Raw genomic sequence first — 18387 nt, 5'->3', positions numbered from 1 at the left:
CCTCCAGGAAGCGGCTGCCCTGCCTGTACCTCCTCTCACCCAGTGAGACTGTAAGCTTCCTGAGGGCAGCCCCCCAAGCAGGGCCGGGATCTCCTTCTGGTTAGACCTTATTAGCAGGGCACCGGGCTGACAGAGGGGCCTTCGCCAGGACAGGAGGTGGAGGACAAACAAGCACAACCCCAGCCCGGCCTCCGCCGAAGCACGAGACGTCCTGAGGACAGCCCCGCATCCTCTCATCCCCAGCACGTACCAGGTCTCCTCCTCTTGCTCGGCCCGTGCCTTCTCGGCCTGCGGCTTCACCAGGGCATCCACGGCTCGCTCGAGCAGGTGCTTGCAGAAGGCCTGGTGCACTTGTGCAATGGGGTCCGCTGCAGAAGGTGAGAGGTAAAGAAAGGCTCAGTTCTCGTCAAATGCCCTTCTAGGGACTCAAGTGGACAACATGAACCACCTCCGAGCGGGCGGAACAAAATCCCATCCTCTTCCTCATAAAAAACATCACCCATGAGGCTGGCAAAGATGACCCCAGATGCAGCGCTGCAAGAGCCCCCCAGATGGCAACATGGCACAGAACTGCACGCCCCCTCGGACCCAATGATGCCCCCAAAGAGGTCAAAGGACAGGGAAAAGGTCCCACGGGTATGGAAGCCTCTCTGGCAGATCCCTTAGGAGCAAGGTGGAAAGCAAGGGGGGCCCTCCAATGAAGGGGCAGCGGCCAGAACAGATTATGGTATGTGAACGAAGGGAGCGTGGCTGTGCTGTAAGAAAGAACAGGAGCAAAGGATCCTGGGAAACCCGGGAAGCTGTGTGCCCCGATTCAGCTGGAGGGGAGCAGAGCGCTGGACAGGGACACCACAAAGACAAGCGATCCATGCCATCACAGGCGAATTCCAGAAGGCCGAGGATAAAGTGGCCACACCTTGGGACGCTGAACAAGAAGGTGCATTTCGGGACATGGCCAACGTGGACATTTGTTTTGTCCAATTACACGTGTGTTACAAGGGTCCTTCCTCTTTATCAATCAGAGAGAGATGGGCGGGGGGGGGGGGGTATATCAAGGCTTGTTAATGGGACTAGCCGGACAAAGCATGATATCTGAGTACAGTAAGCTGGGGTGACAGGATGTGCCTGTGAGTACAAAAAGGCAACCAGGAGGAAGTCAGAAATGCAGGAAGACTTGGAGGCGCTGCGGCCCAGTGAAAAAAGCAGAGCCAAAAGAAACCACACAGCAAAGAGATCAGCACCTCCAGAGAATCCATCTCCCTCTGAATAAGGTCCTGAGGATTAGAGAAGGAAGCAGAGAGGCAGGGGGCTACTGGGACAGAGTGTTGTATACCCCCTCAGAAGCAGACATGGCATTAGATACTTTGCTTAACTGTTACTGTCACAAGGGATCATGTGATCAATGTTCTTTTTCGTCTTTTCCCCCTGAGAAATGGTGATGATGTAAAGATAAAGTGTACCTGTGAGACATTTCTTTTAAAAGGAAGTATCAGGGGCAGCTAGGTGGCGCAGTAGATAGAGCACTGGCCCTGGATTCAGGAGGACCTGAGTTCAAATTCAGCCTCAGACACCTAACACTTACTAGCTGTGTGACCTTAGGCAAGTCACTTAACCCCAACTGACTCACCAAAAAAAAAAAAAAAAAAAAGGAAATATCTGGGGGGGGGGGGGGGGAAAGGGGTACTCTCTGGGAGTGGCTAGCAGTTTCCAGCAGCCAGAAGCCCAAATGTGCGTGACCAGCCGAGCCTCGGCTCCCTGACCTGCTCCCAAGGGGGCTGAGGGCTGCGTCCAACCAGCTGTGACTCTCTCCTTGGATGGGGAGAGGAGGGTAGTGATGGTGGTTAGGGGACAGAGGCAGAGGAGAAAGGGTAGCACCGACCTCTTAGGTGGGGCAGAGAAAGGCCCAATGGGCCACGCTACAAGAGCAGCAGCTGGGGCCTCCAGGGCTCTTGGCTCTTGGAAAGGGAAAAGGCAACAAGCAGAGCCTTAGAAGGGGAGGGCTGCCCCAGGATCTGGCTGCATCCCTGGAGCTGCATTGATGCTGGGAGCCCTTTGAAGGTCTGCCTCCCTGGGCCACAGTGGGGCCAAACGGCTCAATCGAAGGGCTAACGGAGCCTGGCCAGCAAGAAGAAGTTACAGGTGCCACGGCCGAAGGGAGAATGAGCAGAAGCCTCATCACCGATCCCACAAGAGCCCTTAATGAGAAAGGGAGGAAGCCACGGCTTCCCGGGACAAGGGCCAGGACTGTCCGGCAGCCCGCCACGCTCTCGTGCTGTGGACAGCAGGTTTCTTATGCAGAGGGGACAGCAAGGCAGACAGAGAAAGGCAAGTGTGCGAGGTCTGGCAGCTCAGAGCCAAGTCAGCAATAGCCAGAGCAGACTCGAATCCCTTCTCGTCAATGGCCAGTGGCCTAACCACAATGGCGCCTCCTGAGCCATAGCTGGCCCTTCATTCCAACCTGCTTTCCCCCAGGCACCAGGGGCAGGGCCGATCATGGACCCCTTGCCCCTCTCCACCCCCCCAACCCCAAGGTGCAGGGGCTGGGCAGCTCCCACCTGGGTTCCTGGGGGCACAGTACAGGCTCTCCTTGGTGGCCGCCTTCACCGACCAGCTCCGCTCCACAAAAAACTTCTGGCCCAGGGGGTGACACAGCCAACGCAGGGAGTCGGGGACGGCGTTCCGCTCAGGGCCACACAAGCTTTGGGCTCGGCTCAGGAAGTAGCTCTAGGAGGGGAGGTGGCACAAGGGAACGGGGGGGAGTGACTGTGTGCTGGAGCTATCCCACCACAAGGCAAAATGAGGGGCGGGGGTCATTTGGGGGAACTTGCCCAGAAGTGTGCAGGAGGAAGGGCAGGCCGAGCCAGATGTGGGACAGGCTGTGCCAGGTTGTGTTCCAACTACGGGGCGGCCCTCACCCTGACCCCCAGCCCCACAGAGGCCCAAGGGAAGAAGGGGGGAGTCAGGAGGTCAGGGAACTCCCAGGAGGCCTAGAGGCAGCTGCTCTGGCTTCAGGATCAGGGCCGACAGCTGTGCCGGGCAGCGTTGAGCTGGCAAACCCACTCACCTGGAGCCTGGCAAAGCCCCTGGGCCCCAGACTGGCTGGCTCCCTGCCCCCTGCTCCCGTAGCAGGGTCACCAGGCCCAAAGGTACTCACAGCCAAGAAGCCCAGTTTGCCTCCACAGCGGGTCTTGAGCCCCACGGCTGCTGTGAGGTGGATTTCGGCCTGGGTGCTTGGGGGGATCTTCTCCTCGGCACATTCGGCCAGATTCACGGCACACAGAGCCATATGCAGATCGGAGCAGGCTGAGCCGGCCGGGAGCTTCCCTGCAGACAGGGGACACCTACTTGAGAGCCAGCTACCCACCCACCGTCAGCACAGGGCCAGCCTCCAGGCCCAAAGGCTGGCTCCAGGCCCAAGGTGAATCTCCAGGCCCAAGGCAAGGCTCCAGAGCCAAGGGGAGGCTCAGTCCTGCCCAGCCCAGGGGGTGGCTCCCACCAAGGTCAACAGGCCCCAAACCCTACTTTCCAGAGCAGCTTCAAGAACACAGCCGTCGCGCACCCAGGGCAGAACAGGTTACCCCTGTCTCCACAGGGGGGGCTTCCCTATCATGGAGAGTCTTCTAGTGGGGGCAGGTAGAACATGTATTGAGTGTTTTTGTGGACAAACCGGCCTAGCTCAAGAGGTCTGACCCTGGGGTCCACGAAGGTTTTCACATTCCTGTAACCCCGCTTCCTTTGGAATCTCCGCCTCAAAAAACACCACTCAGACAGCATCCCTGGGCTTGTCCAGAGCGCCAGTGCGCTCCGTCCAGCGCACAGAAAACGTTCAAGCCCCTTGGCCTGGATGGAGGCGGAGACCCCGCCCTGCTCTGGATTTTCAGGACTCCCTGGCTCCCCTCCCACCCCACTGACGCCTCCTCTGAGCTTATCATTCTTTAAAATGAGCTTTAATTCATTGCAACTGAAGGCCCTGAGTTACAATGGGAGTGACCTCCCGGAGGGCAGGGACTGGCTTTGGCCGTTCTTTGTATGCCCAGAGCATGGCACAGGGCATGGCATACAGCAAGGACTTAATAAATGTTTACTGCCTGATTAAGCAACCAGAGAGAGTGCAAGGAACACAGGCCATGCATCCCTTCGCTTGGCTTTCATGGGATTCTCGAGCTGGAAGGATGGAGATCTGAATAAACGTGCCCAGAATAGGGCTCACTCCATGATTTGCCAAGGGAGGGCCCAGGAGCCAAACACCACAAGGTTCTGCCCATGTCTCCCCAAATGCTGAGGGTCCTGGGCTGGACCACTGGGGGGTCCCTGCTGGGCCTCCAGAAAGCACTCTGCAGGATCCTGCAGAACTTACTGCTCCTCAGGGTGCAGGGACCTCGGCTGGCCTGGCTCTGGTGGAGTCTTAGTGCCAGACCAAAGCACTGCTCTGGAGAGGCCCTGGTCCCACCCCCACCACCATGTACACGCTTAACCTGGAAAGGTTTATTTTGTCAGACTGTATACACACAGACACCCATTTATAAAAGCACGGACACACATATGCACACATTCATTTTTTTTTTTTTTTTGTGAGGCAATTGGGGTTAAGTGACTTGCCCAGGGTCACACAGCTAGTAAGTGTTAAGTGTCTGAGGCCGGATTTGAACTCAGGTACTCCTGACTCCAGGGCCGGTGCTCTATTCACTGTGTCACCTAGCTGCCCCTGCACACATTCATTTATACAAGTGTATATACATGTATGCACACAACCATTTATACAAGCACGAACACATGTATACACACATTCATTTATACAAGCATGTACACACATATGCACATACCTACTTACACAATGTGTACACATGTATATGTATACCCATTTATACAAGCTTGTACACACCAACACACACACACCTGGCTGCCAAGGGAGCTGTCCTTAAATACACCTCTGACCAGGTCATCCCCCTCCCGGTCCAACGGGGGCTTCCTATGGCCTCCTGGCTCCAACATCAACTCCTCTGCTTAGTGCTTTAAAGTCACACACAGCCTGGCCCCCCCCACCAGCCTCACTGGCCCTGACCTCCCTCCCACACTCTGTGCTCCCACATGACACCCCGCTTCCCATCCCTGAGACTTTAGGGGGCTGTTCTTCCCAGGCCGGAATGCCCACCCCCTCCATAAGTCTCCTGGCCTGACTCATGTCATGCACCACCCTCCACAGCTACCATGTACTGAACACCTCTGCACACACGTGTGTTTATAATACATCAGATACTACATCAGTGCGTATCTGCTCTCTGCCCCATGGGAAAGTAAGCTTCTCCCCCCCAACCCGTATCTGTGTGCACAGTGCCAGGCACACAGCAGGCACCGACAAATACTCCTGGATGGGCTGAAGCCCCCAAGGAGCCCAGAGCCACGCCATCAAGCAGCTGCAGTCTGCCAGAAGAGCTCAGTGCTCTAAGTACCACCCAGCCGCACGGGGGGGGGGGGGCAGCGCTAAAATGGAAACAGGGAAACAGACACACGCCGCCCCGGCCTCCCCTGCCCGACCTGTGATGTGCAGCTGATGAAGCTTGTGGTAGGCCAAGGCGGCATCCCGAGCGCTGGTCTTCGCCTCGTCTTCAAAGCCGCCGGCAGCCACGGCTGCCTGGCGCCGCCGCTGAGAGACCTTCTTCAGCAGCCAGCGCACCAGCCTCAGTTTCTGCAAGCTGTATCGGATCACGTTCCAGGAGAGGCTGCAGGCCAGGTCCAGGTGGGAGGTGGGCAGCGTGCGGCCCAGGACAGACAGGCACGTCTGCAGGTTAGAGGCTGCTGCGGCAAAATCCCCCTTTAGAAGGAGAAAAGAAAACAGTATTGTCTTCCCTGGTTTTCCCATGGTGTCACCAAAATTCTGTTCTGTGCTGAGACCACCCTGCCTGAGACTGGCTCCTCCTGCTCCCCCAGCAGCCACAGACTAAAGCCGATGGCAGAACTGCCCCATGTGCTTCTCCTGGAGGGGAAGAGAGGACAAAGAGCTAACTGCTTCCTCGCCAACAGGGTTACTGGGTACCTCAGGGAAATACTATGCCATGGTCTATCCCAACTTCAAGAGAGCCAAGAAGAGAAGGTGGGGTGGAGGGCAGGCCGGGATGGCTGATTCACAAAAGAACAATCATACTCAGCTCAAGAACCAGTGGCACGGAGGTCTCGAGAGGCATGTCACAAGGGAAGAAATGCTTTTTGTTTCTGAGTCCCCATGGCTGAGGATAATGCCAGGCCCAGAGCAGGTATCTGATAAATGTTTACTAGACTGGGTCGGAGCCTCCCCCCAACCCCACCCCCACCCCGCCCCATGTTCTGGATTATTAACAACATACATGAAGATACTGGTTTTCAAATTTATGGTTGACACAAGAAACAACAGAACCACACCACACACAGGATGATATGAATGAATGAATAAATGCATGCATGGAAAAAAAAGGGTCAGGTTCAAACCAATATGATAAAATTCAACCAGGATAAATGCAAAGTCCTGCAAAGTCCATCGCCTAAGCACAGAATGGGGGTGGGGGGGAGAGACCTGGATCAGCAGATGCGGAAGTGACTCAGACACAAGGGGTTTCGTCTCTCAGTAGCTCTGTGGCAGCTTGTTGCAGTAGACAGAGTGCAGGGTTTGGAATCAAGAAGACCTAGGTGCAAGCCCCACTTCAGACCCTTACCACCTGTGTGATCTTGGATAAGTCCTTTCCCCAGTCTGCACCTGTTTCCTCACCCTCAAGGTCTCCAGTTCTAAAGCTACAATCCCATGAGCTAAGAGCAATACAAGACCTAAAAAGGCAAAGGAAGCCTGAGGCCACACCACCAGAAACAAGGTCCCCATTGCGGGAAGTCCACGGTCCACATTCCCAGGCACCAGCCAGACCCCAGCCAGAGGCCCAAATGCCATTTGAGGTACCACATTTCTTTTTTTGTTTTGTTTTGTTTTTTGTTTTGGAGGGGCAGGGCAATGAGGCTTAAGTGACTTGCCCAGGGTCACACAGCTAGTAAGTGTTAAGTGACTGAGGCTGAATTTGAACTCAGCTCCTCCTGACTCCAGGACTGGTGCTCTATCCACTGCGCCACCTAGCTGTCCCAAGGTACCACATTTCAAGAGAGGTTGAGTGTATCTTGAAGAGAGAAACCAAGATGGGAAGCTTTGGGGATGCCTATCCTGAAAAGAGGAAGCTAAAAGAAAATAGACAGCTGCCTTCAAAGAGGCAGAGCCACAACCAGTGCCTTCTCTCCTGTTCAGAGGATGGACCGGGGGCCAACAGGTGCTGCAGGGATGTAGATAAAAGAGCTTCCTAAGGGATGGACTCAGAGAAACCCAGGAAAACTTGTGCCAACTGATTCAGAGGGCAGTGAGCAGAACCAGGACAATGGCAACAATGACAGCCACAGCACCCAGACAACTCTCAGAAGCTCTGATCAAACAAGCCTCCCGTGACGAGGCAGGTGGCTCTCCTCCTTCCTAAAAGAGAAGAGACAGGCTCAAGACGAGGAAGGAGACATGGTTCTTTCAAACAGCCAAAAGAAGGAATTTGTTTTGCTTGACTGGGCATATGATAAAGATAAGCTTTCTTTTTCTTTTTTTTTTTTAATTGGAGGATGGGTAAGAAGGAAAGAAAAGATTTTTATTTGAAAAAAAATTTAACTAAAGAAAGAAAGTGTCTTATACTCAGTGAAAGCTGTCCGCAATGAGACAGGATGTCTAACTAGGTAGTGAGCTCTTCGTCACTGTGGAGTATCTAAGGCTGGGAAGGGGATTCAGACCAGAATAACTCTGACATCTGTATCAGGGCTCCAAGACTAGGCCCCAGTGAGTGTCTCTTGAATGATGATGATGGTGTGAATGTTTAAGTGGAGGGGAATTCGGATCACCAAAGGTCCTCTAAGACGTGAGAGCCCCCTGCACTGGGCCCAGGCCACTACAGTTTAAAAGACTGAGCCTCTAGGGACAAACTAGGGCTGGAAACAAAGGGGAAGATGTACTGTTCTATTCATGCAACAAAACGTTACTGGGCCATAAGAAATGACAAAAGGGACCGCTTCAGAGAACGCTTAGAGGCCTTGTACGAACTGAAACAGAAGTGAGAAAGCCCTGGAGAACAATTTAGAAAATGGAGCGTGAGGGAAAGGCTGATGAGCTCAGAGCAAAGCAGTGGCCAACCAGAGCCCAGAAGCCCAAGCGCGAGGCTCAGAGATGAGGGCCCTGGGCAGCCAGTGCATGGACTTAGGCGATGTGGCCGTCCTTTTCACAAGGGAGGAAGGAGAAGAGGTGGGAGGCTAGTGGTAAGGGTGGGAACTGGACCTGTGGACTTTTATTCACTGGAATAAAAGGGAACTCCCAAGTAAGGAAGCACCCTCCACCAATGCAGGTTAATACTTTCTCTGAAACTACAGTGTCTCAGAGAGCTGAGCGGATCACTGAGAAGCAAAGAAAGCCGACCCCACACCTTGCCAGCTCTGAGGCCAGCCCTGCACCTCTGGGGTCCTGATCACACACACACACGGAGCAGAAGGAGGCTCCCAAGGGACAGAGAAGAGCACGGTGATGCTGGAGTGAATCACATGTATTGAGGGAAACAACAAATGGTGCATGACAGAGGGTCAGGGATACCTTGTGCAGCCCCTTGTCTGGTGTTCTTTGCATACTGAAATGTTCAAGTTTCTCGCTTTTTCTATTCATAATATACCAAGAAAACGGAAGAAAGAATACTCTAGCATCCCCCAGTGTGACCCTGGGCTGCTCCTCCCAACCGCTCCTTCCCCCTCTCAAGAAGGAGACACATGAGCTCTGCCCACTAAATGATGGGGACCCGAAGGGGCAGGATTCCACCGCCAGGGGCCCAGACCTGGCACCCCTTGCCAGGGTAGGCACTCCATCTAGGCCTGGGCCTCGCCCACCCTTCCAGTGCACGGTAGAGGAGACATGGACCCATAAGATGGGAGTCATTTCCTTTAGTTTTCACGGCCCTCGAGATGACTAGAAGCCAAGGAGGGGGACAACACACCCTGGCCAGGTCCAGGTCGGCCTGCTTGCGATGGCGCCAAAACGTGACTGAGGTCCGCGAGTGCATGCGGATGACGGGCTCCCCATGCACCAGCAGCTTGATGAAAACGCTCAGGACAATCACGCCGTTTAAGAGCCACAGGAGGAGGGTGGGGAACATCCAGTCCAACCAGCTGCCAGCACCTGGAAAAGGAGGGTGAGAAAGGGGCCTGAGCTCGAGAGACAAAACCTGACAAACCGAGGCTGCTGGAACCTAGACAGGGAAAGCCCAGCTCAAGAGCCCCCAGACGGCATCCCCCAACTTGACAGAGGAAGAAACTGAGGCCCGAAGAAAAGCAGTGAATCTCCCAAGCCGGTACAGGCAAGAATCAGACCCGGGCCAGGCGGACAGTGCTCGCCCTCGGCCTCCTCCGGCTCATCTGGGGGGACTGGGCTGGGGCATGAACAGAGCTGCTTAGGGGACCCCAAACACCTCTAACAGCCTGGGAGGGAAAGGAGTGAACATTCACAGCTAGCACCAAGTGTAACCACAGAATGGGGGGGACATCCTTGGTCTGCCCAGCTCTCATCTCTGAAGCCCAGCCCCAGGCCCTGGGGCAGTCCCAGGGGCAGCCTTCCAGCTCCCAGCAGGCCAGCATGGAAAACGGGAAAGAGGAACCACACCCCCCCCACTGACACCCCAAAATCCTTCCCACCCTGGGGCTCTTGTTCGTCACCCGCCTCATATAGATGGACAGCCAGATCCTGCCCGACCTGCTTCTGTGGCTCAGATGAGGCCTTGGCCTCAGCCACAGATACAAGACAGCACCGCCGAGCTCCCGGCAGTGACACACCTGAATCGAAGGAAAGGATGCTCCGGCTGGAGCCCCCGGGGGCCGGCTGGCCCGAGTTGTGGGCCCCTCCCCATTCCAGCAGCGACGTCAGAGGGTTGAAGGAGAGACACAGACAGGTGAGTGCGCACAGCAGGATCCGAGAGCGGTCCACCATGCCCAGCGCCACAGGAGGAGAGTCAGGCTCCGCTTTGACCTTTGACACAAAGAAGGCAGGGAAGAAACCACATGAAGTCCCATCTGTCAAGTCTCCATAACACAACCAGATGTCACCTGGCATCCTAGCAATGGCTTTCCCGTGCGCATTTCACTGATGTTTTAGCGTAGTCAATGGGAACAGGTCAGGTTTCTAAAGTGCCTCACACACCCTGTCTGCAAACCTCTTCTGGATCGAGATGACAAATGACCCCGTGAGGCACCGACTCCCGGAGGGGGCAGACAGCTGCCTGGCCCCCGGTCAGCCTCTGAGATCAGGGCGCATTCCATGATGCCTCACTGCCCCCTCCCTTTTCACCTTATCTACCAGGACACACACAAGAGGACTCACGGCAAGCACACCTGGCTCTCTGCCCCAACACTCAACACCCCTGCTTTCCCCCAGGTCCAAGTCGTCCCGTCCCTTCCCCAGCATCTCCAAACCTGCTGCCACGTACAGGTAACTCAAGAACACCTCGACTCTTCTTTCTAACCCCGGCTCCCCTACTGAGGTGCATTTCCCTCACAGAATGTAAGCTCCGGGAGGGCAGGGACTATCTCACTTACTTGTATTTGTACCATCTGTGCCTGACACACTGTAAGCACTTAAAGTCTACCTATCTGGCCATTCATCCCTATCCATCCATCCACCCATCCACATATATCCATCCATGTACCTCTGTCATCCATCTCTCTATCCATATCTATCCATCCGTCTTCCTACCCACCCACCCATCCCCCTATCTTTCTGGCTTTCTTCCTTCTTTCCTTTCATTCACTTATCAAGAACAGAGAGAAAAGACACCCCAAAGTCTAGCAGGAAGGATTCCTTTGCAGCACAGCGCCAGGCGTGGCCGTGCCCCGAATCCCTCTGCAGGACACCTCCCAGATACCCAGCCCTGGGTTTACTTGAGTGTTCTTTAGCTTAAGTGATTTAAGTCATCTTTAAATTTATCTCTTAGAAGCACAGTGGATAATGCTAAACTTGAGACTCAGGAGGTCCATTTCTGACATTTACTGGCCAAGTCACTCAGCGTCTCAGGACCTATTTCCTCCACTCTAAAATGGGATAATTGTTCTTAGGCTGCCCATGACCTCCCAGGGTCTTTGGAAGGAATGTGGTCTCTCCCTGGCAGTGCTAAATAAATACGAGCTGTGGTTTTTAGAAGGACGGCAGGGCTGATGTGGGGATGATCCAAGGACCTGCAAACTTCACACCCTATACTTCCAGGCCCTCCCAGGAGATGTAGACCACCACCCACCTATGCCTTAACAGATAATCCTCATGATTTGCTATGGCCAAAAAGGAGAAACAGAACCCCGCCCTGAGGACCATGCTGGCATTCATGACGCAGGGATGGCTACTAGAAGCCTCTCCCAGCCCCCCTGCCCCAGCTTGTGTCCTGCCACACCGGCCTTCAAGGACTCAGGGCCCTCTTGGTGTCAGGTCAAGGCAGTGGCTGACCCAAATGAAAAGAAAACGGCATTTGAAATAACTCAAGCCTCGCATGGGGGACCCGAAGTGAAAGCCCAGGTCTCCTAAGCCGAGTCCTCTCAACGAAGGGCTTTCAAGACTTCACGGCCCACGAAACCCCTTCAAAATGTATCTTTATGCCCCAGAATCCTTGCTGAAGTGCCCCATAGGGCTTATTTTAAGAAAAAAAGCATTTTTAAAAACCCAGATGTGCCAAGTTACATTTAATGAGATTTCTGTGCCCGATCTCAAAGGAATGATTTTGTTCAAAAATATTCTGAAGGGAAATGGTGAAGTCTGAAATGGTAACTTAGCTGCCATTATCACGAGGTACCTCGAACACCGCCCCCATCCAGGACAGCCAGACAACAACCCCCCTCCTTCTAAGTCACTCCCTTCAGCCAACCTTGATGACCTTGCTCTCCTGCTCCTGCAGCCCCAGCGAGGGCACTGCCCTATGGGATGTGCCCTGCCTGTCACCCAGGCCCGTATCGCCTCCAGCTGCACACTGCCCCAGACTTGCCTCTATCTTCCTCCCATCTCTCATCTACACCACCTTCTCAGGCAGCGTCTGGGGCAGGAGCCTCGTCTAGGCCCCAGCGCTTCTAGAGCCAGGCCCCTGCCATCACGGTCCTCCCCAGGGCCTCAGCTGCCCCAGAGACTTCTCTAACATACACGTGTGCCCTCGTCACTCACAACCCACTCAGCTGCAGGGGCTGCCTGTTAGCCCCAGAATCACACAGAAGCTCCACTGTCGGGCTGGCATGGAAAGCTCTTCCTAACCTGACCCTTTCTACCCTCCAGTGCCCTCCACAAACTCCCCAATCTGGAGACGCTGCTGGCCTACTTCCAGCTGCTTGAATGTGACCACATCTCCAGTCTCCAGGCTTCTGCCCGGCTGCTTGCTGAAGGAAAGAATTCCCTAAAAAGCAGAGTTGGCCAAATGGGAAAGGGGGTGCGAAAGCTAACTGAGGAACACTATCCCTTACAAATCAGAACTGGGCAGGTGGGAGCTAACTACCGTGAGCCATCAGGAATCAAACCGAATCAAAAGGACAAAAAATAAGAGACAGAAGAAAATGTAGAGCACGGGTGCCCTGAGGACTAGGACCACGGTCCTTGCCTTCCTTTGTACCGCAGCCCTTCACGTAGCACTTGACGTCCTTCCGGGCTGACCTCACCAGCATTCTTATTAATCACTTTTTCCCTCCCCTCTTCCCTCCCAGCCCCTACTGGGGTTTGGACATGGTTTCAAGTAGGCTCTTCTTACCTTAGCGTCATCTAACAAAGGACTCCCCGGCTCTGAATCGATGGAGTAAGGGGAGAAACCCGCTTGGGAGCCTGAGTCAGAAGCCGGGGGAGACATCAACAGAACGTTCTGGTTGAAGTCATCCATCTTCATGTCTATATCGTTGTCCACCAGGCTGCCCAGATCAATGCCCTTCAGAAGTTCTGCAGGGAGAGGCAGAGCTGGTCAATGAATGGTCCTCTCCTCTCTCCTCGTACCCCTAAGCCAGAGTGGGCCCCACCTGGTCTTGCTTCACTGCCCCCCTTCCCCTGCCTAGGCACTTCTGGGACTCAACACCTCACAAGCGCCAGATAAGCAGAAATGCAGAAGCACAGGCTGGAGGGGGCTCCGGGGGTCCCCAAACCCATCCCCACTAGGGTTAGAATATCCCTTTACATCATCCCAGACCCACAGGCATTCAGCCTCCACCAAAGGACCCCGGCAAGAGCCTCCCTCCCCTGGGACGCGGCTCACTCCACACAAGGACCGCTCGCTCCCTGTTAGGAAGTCTCCACATCGCCTGGCTGAAATCCCTGCCTCTGTGACTTTACCTGTTCTCTCGTCCAGCCCTCTAGGGCCAAGCAGAATAAATCTACGGGGGCTCTTTTAGTAAAAAATAGCATCACCTGTTTCTTGGTTAGCAAAAATCTGCCTTATTTCCCTCCTCTCACCCCCTCTGCTGAGCCAGAAAAAGAGAATACTGTTATAACCCAGGTCAGGCAAAACAGGTGTTGCCCTCGGCCATGTCCAAGACGCCATCTCATTCTACCCAGAGCCATCCGGTGAGTCTGTAGGCTCCCCTCAGAACCCCATTTTAAAGGCATAAAATAAAACACACAGGATGGCAGAGGGAACTAACACGCTGAAAGATGCCCAGGCTTGGACACCCCAGCCCAAAGCCCTTCCCCAGGCCAGGCCCACAGAGGTGCCGAGCAGCACTTACTGGTTTTCTGATTGGCCAGCTTCAGCACCATGTTCTCCTGACGCAGCTTGTGATTGGCCTGCTGCAGGTACTTAATGTAGTCGATGGCCTTCCGCAGCACCCCGGACTTGTGCATCTACAGTGAGGGACACAGACAGAGGGCACTGAAGACGCAGGCCCGCGGGCAAGGGCGGGGCAGGGCTGCATCTCAGAGGCCCAGCTGCCAAAATCAGAAGCCGGGCTGGGGTGTGTGGGGAGGCAGGGACATCAGGGACAAAGACCGTCCTTGCTCCTTGGCTCTAAAGGAGGAGGAGCCTGGTGTCAGAGCTAGAGGCCCTCGGAGGCCATGAGGCCTGAGTCCCTCCTCTGGGGAGAAGTGACTTGTCCAAAGTTACACAGGTAGCAGAATAGGGATTTGAACCCAGGGTCCCTCTGCCTCTAAATCTGGGGCTCCCTGCCCTACACCAAGCATGCTGTTTGCTCAGAGCACAAGCATGCCTCACTCCTAAGAAGCATCGCTTAAGAGCCCAAAGTGTGGATTAGCTAAGATATCTTTCCCACAGGCACCAGGCCACCGTCGGGTGAGCGAGGGGCCTCCTGAGGACGTCTAGAGCCCAGCTGGCCGGGAGGCTTGGCCCTCAGGAGCAGCCCAAGTCTAAGCCGTCGCCCCCAGAGGCACTCAGCTCAGGATGTCACCGTCGCACACAGCCAAAGGGCCATGGAGCTGCCCTCCTCCCCAAGGGCGCCCCCATGAGCCACATGGACAAGGGAAGCCAGGGCAGGACCCCAGGGCTGCCCATACCTTGGCATCCGTCCCCATGACCAGGTCCTTCAATTCAATGATCTTGTCATTGATGGAGGATCGATAGCGCTTCTCGATGATGTTGTGGGTGGTCCTTCTCTCCCCTTCCTTGGGGGGCTCCGGCTGCTTGACGTTCCCAGGCACCTGTTTGATGGGCATCTTTTCCTGCCCCACCATCACGGGCATGGTAGTGAGGATGGTCCCACTGCCGCCGCTGACCAGGGTCTAAAGCACAAGGAGCATGAAGCCAGGGCCCAGGCAGCACAGCACACACCCCAGGGGCCCGGCGGCAAGTGGGGACACTCCTGTCCTGTCTCCAGCCCCCTGCAGGTGGCCATGGGCTGCTGCCGTTCATTTCCTCCGCTTCTCCCCTCCTGGAGCCCCCTTAGCTCGGGGAGTGCATAGACGCCCCTGTAAAATGGGCAACAGTCTCCCGCCTATGTGGTCCCCAAGGGGCCCTCCCTACAGGGGCCCCGTCAGTATGACAAGACAGGCCCCGAGCTGGGGGTCCTAGATTCGGAGACAGGAAGGCCGGCAGGGCCGAGCTCCAGAGACAAGCACAGAGAAGGTGCTTACAGGAACCTGGAGGGCTGTGGTCTGGATGGGCGTGGTGAGAGCCGTGAGCGGGTTCTGCACCGCCGCCATGACGGGGCTGCCGTCGGTTTTCAGCGTGGTCAAGACGAGCGAGTCCGTCTTAATGATCTGAGGCTGCACCAGGACCTGCGTGGAAGAAGACAGAGACAATGAGACTAGAGGGGGCCTCTCTGCTTCTGGCCCTCGGCTGGGACCAGGCCCATTGAGGAAGGGGGCTGACCAGTCAGTCCCCAGCCTGTCCTGGTCTCTACGGGGCTGAGCATACAGTAAGTGTTTAATAAAAGCCTCCGCCACTCTCCAGAGGAACCCTCCTTGGCCGTGGCTGGGAGGGGCCAGGACCATCCTTGGTAAGATCACGATCCCAGCCCCGGTCCTCCTCCCTCCGAGTTTGCCTCCGATTTATCATCTATATAGCTAGCATGGACAGGGCTCTCGGCCTTCCTTCATTTTGGCAGTGCTCAGCCCAGGGCCTAGCACACAGTAAGCCCTGAATCAATGCTCGCTGCCCCGACGCCATCCCCACCCCCACAGAGCACCTACCGGAACCTGCTGAACCTGGGGAGCGGCGACTGTCTGCACAGTGGCTGGCGCCAGGGTCTGAATGGTGCCATTGGCGGCCTGGGTCAGCACCCGCTGGGCCTGCACCGTCTGCACCTGCTGCTGGATGGTGACTGGCTGCACCTGGGAGGACGTCACCAGGCTTGGCACCTGAGGCTGGAGGACTTGGGGAAGAGAGCAGAGACACACGAGGGGGATGAGCTACAGCCGGCAGAGTTCGGAGCCCCGGCACGCTGCTGATGCCCAGCCTCCTGCCAGCCAAAGACAACCATGGCGGTTCACAGGCAGCAGCCTCCCGGGAGTCCCCACAAGTCTCCACTACAGACAATTGTATGGCTGCAGCCTCACTCCCCGGGTCTGACAGGTTGACCCTCTGCTTCCAGGATGGAGGGGGCCCCTGTGGGCCCCAGGAAGCTCTGCCCAGACCTTTTGGGCCAGACCTAATACTCCTTTTGCCCTGAGTTCCCCATGGTCAGGAGCAAAGTCTGAAAGGATGGCGAGGAGATTGTTCCTGCATGGTACAAGAGGTTAGGAGCTGGGGGCTGCCCCAGGGAGGTCACCCCTAAGTTCCCATCGCCTGTCTATGTCTGCTCGCTTCCCAGTCTGAGGGAGGCGATAGAAAGAAGACTGAACTTGGCGTCCGTCCCAAGATCCTGCCTCTGGCCTCTCTGGGCCTCAGGCTCCTCCTCTGTCAGATGATGGCCCTTGATCTGTGTCCCACGGCTGGCTCCTCCCATTGATTGAGGGGCCCCTGGAAGCAATAGCTTTAAATCCCAGGATCACAGACCTTCAAGGCCCCTCGCTGGACCGAGGAGGAGGCTGAGGCGACCTCCCTCTGGAGCTGGGCTCGGCCCCGCCTCCTGACACTGCCATGAGGTTCTTAGTGTCCCCACCCTGGCAGGTCCTTCATCGGTGGCCTGGGGCAGCGGAAGCCAGAAGGGGTGGTTTTGATTCTGGTTTGGTCTCTCGCTGGCCCCATGGGACCCTGGCAAGGCACCTCCTGTCTGTGGGCCTCACGCGGCCTCTCGACAGAACCAAGTAGAAAAGCACTGATTACGTGCCCTCCCCATGCCCCCCACAAGGCAGCCCATGGTGTGATGGGCCCGGACCTCTGAGAGCTCCCATGCTCACCCAGCAGACCCGGGAGGGCCGCTCCCCTCTGCAGCGGCCCCCCAGGCTCACGACCATTTACTGTGGCCCTGAGCACAAGGCACACCATGGGGGGCCCGTGAGTGCCTTTGGGACCGGGCGGTGTGCTGACATCTCATTGACCACAGGCCAGTGGCTCGAGCTTCCCCTGCGCCCCTCCATACAGACAGACAGGCTGGCCCCAAAGGGCAGAGCCGCACCTCCACATTACCTTGAAAGCTGGTGGCCGAGTTCTGGTACAGGAGGGGCTGCTGGATGATCCTGGTCTGGGGGGCTGTGCTGAAGGTCGGGGTGATCATCACAGTCTGTTGCTGCAGCTGGGGCTGCGGCTGGGGCTGGGGCTGCAGGCGGGGCTGCAGCAGGGGTGCGGGCCGAGGAGGGGTAGACACCGGGGCGGGGGGGACTTTGATCTGCACGGGAGGAGTCTGTGGGAAGGAAGCTGCCGCTCCTGCCGTCGATGCCGCTGCTGTCGTAGATGCCGCCGTGGCCGCCGCTGTCGTGGCCGCCCCCGCCACTGACGCCTGGCTGAAGGGCCTGGACGAGAGGTTCTCCGGGGAGCCCCCGGTGCTGGCATTGGCGCCGGCACTGGTGCTGCCTCCCGGGAAAGTGCTGCTACAGAGCTGCTCGGAGAAGAGGTCTGGAAACTCTCCCACTTGGCTGCTCACAAACTGCAGCATCTCTGAGAATGAGACAGAAGCCAAGTTCAGTGTGGCCATGATGGCTAGAAACAGAGGCGTTGGGGGGGGGAACAAAGTCACTTTCCCAAAGCCCTAGGCTGGCTCAGTGGCCAGAGCTCAAACCCAGCCTCAGACACTGGCCAGCTGGGGGGTCCTGGGCAAGTCCTTTAACCACTGCCTGCCTCGGTTTCCCCATTGGTTGTTTTGAGGATCAAATGACATATCAAGTGCAAAGCGCTAAGCACGAGGCCTGGCATGTAACTGTTATCATGGGGGTGGCTGTCACCTCTCACTCAAGCTCTTAGGGACTGAAACAATACACGAAGACGGCCCTAGGCCTCCCTGGGCCCCAGGCTCTTCATCGATAAATGAGGGTTGGGCCGAATGGGCACAGCTCTAAATCCACCATGCTGTGGCCTTGGCCGGATCCCTTTCCCCTGCCTGCATGGACCTCACCTTCCTCATGTTGGCGGGTGGCCTCAAAGACCTCTTCCAAGATTAGAGGCTCCTGTGTCGTTCAGTCCCATCCGACTCTTTGGGGCCCTGTGGACCACAGCATCCCAATGCTGTGTTTTCATGGGGTTTTCTTTTTCTTCTTCTTTTTTTTTTTTTTTTTGGTGAGGCAATTGGGGTTAAGTGACTTGCCCAGGGTCACACAGCTAGTAAGTGTTAAGTGTCTGAGGCCGGATTTGAACTCAGGTCCTCCTGAATCCAGGGCCGGTACTCTATCCACTGCGCCACCTAGCTGCCCCTTCATGGGGTTTTCTTGACAAACATGCTGGAGTGGTTTGCCATTTCCTTCTCCAGCTCATTTTACAAATGAGGAACTGAGGCAAGCAGAGGTCACACAGCTATTAAGTGTCTGAGGCTGGACTTGAA

At 56.1% G+C, this 18387-nt stretch overlaps 1 protein-coding gene across 1 annotated transcript in view; it reads right to left on the bottom strand.

Moving 5' to 3' along the window:
* The window catches only part of SREBF2 (sterol regulatory element binding transcription factor 2), a 44339-nt gene that overhangs the window by 10311 nt on the left and 15641 nt on the right, over window positions 1-18387 (bottom strand). The window contains exons 2-13 of the mRNA XM_043965728.1: window positions 17043-17510; window positions 15665-15846; window positions 15107-15250; window positions 14531-14755; window positions 13750-13864; window positions 12789-12970; window positions 9853-10045; window positions 9021-9202; window positions 5536-5812; window positions 3155-3324; window positions 2556-2724; window positions 251-368 (exon numbers count right to left, since the gene is read on the bottom strand). Coding sequence (XP_043821663.1) covers window positions 251-368; window positions 2556-2724; window positions 3155-3324; window positions 5536-5812; window positions 9021-9202; window positions 9853-10045; window positions 12789-12970; window positions 13750-13864; window positions 14531-14755; window positions 15107-15250; window positions 15665-15846; window positions 17043-17510 — 2425 coding nt within the window. The remainder of the gene's footprint in view (window positions 1-250; window positions 369-2555; window positions 2725-3154; window positions 3325-5535; window positions 5813-9020; window positions 9203-9852; window positions 10046-12788; window positions 12971-13749; window positions 13865-14530; window positions 14756-15106; window positions 15251-15664; window positions 15847-17042; window positions 17511-18387) is intronic.

This window comes from Dromiciops gliroides, chromosome 5 (assembly GCF_019393635.1).
Source record: "Dromiciops gliroides isolate mDroGli1 chromosome 5, mDroGli1.pri, whole genome shotgun sequence".
NCBI classification, from domain to species: Eukaryota; Metazoa; Chordata; class Mammalia; order Microbiotheria; family Microbiotheriidae; genus Dromiciops; species Dromiciops gliroides.
The sequence above is the reverse complement of the archived record's forward strand: the minus strand, read 5'-3'. Positions and strand labels throughout refer to the sequence as shown.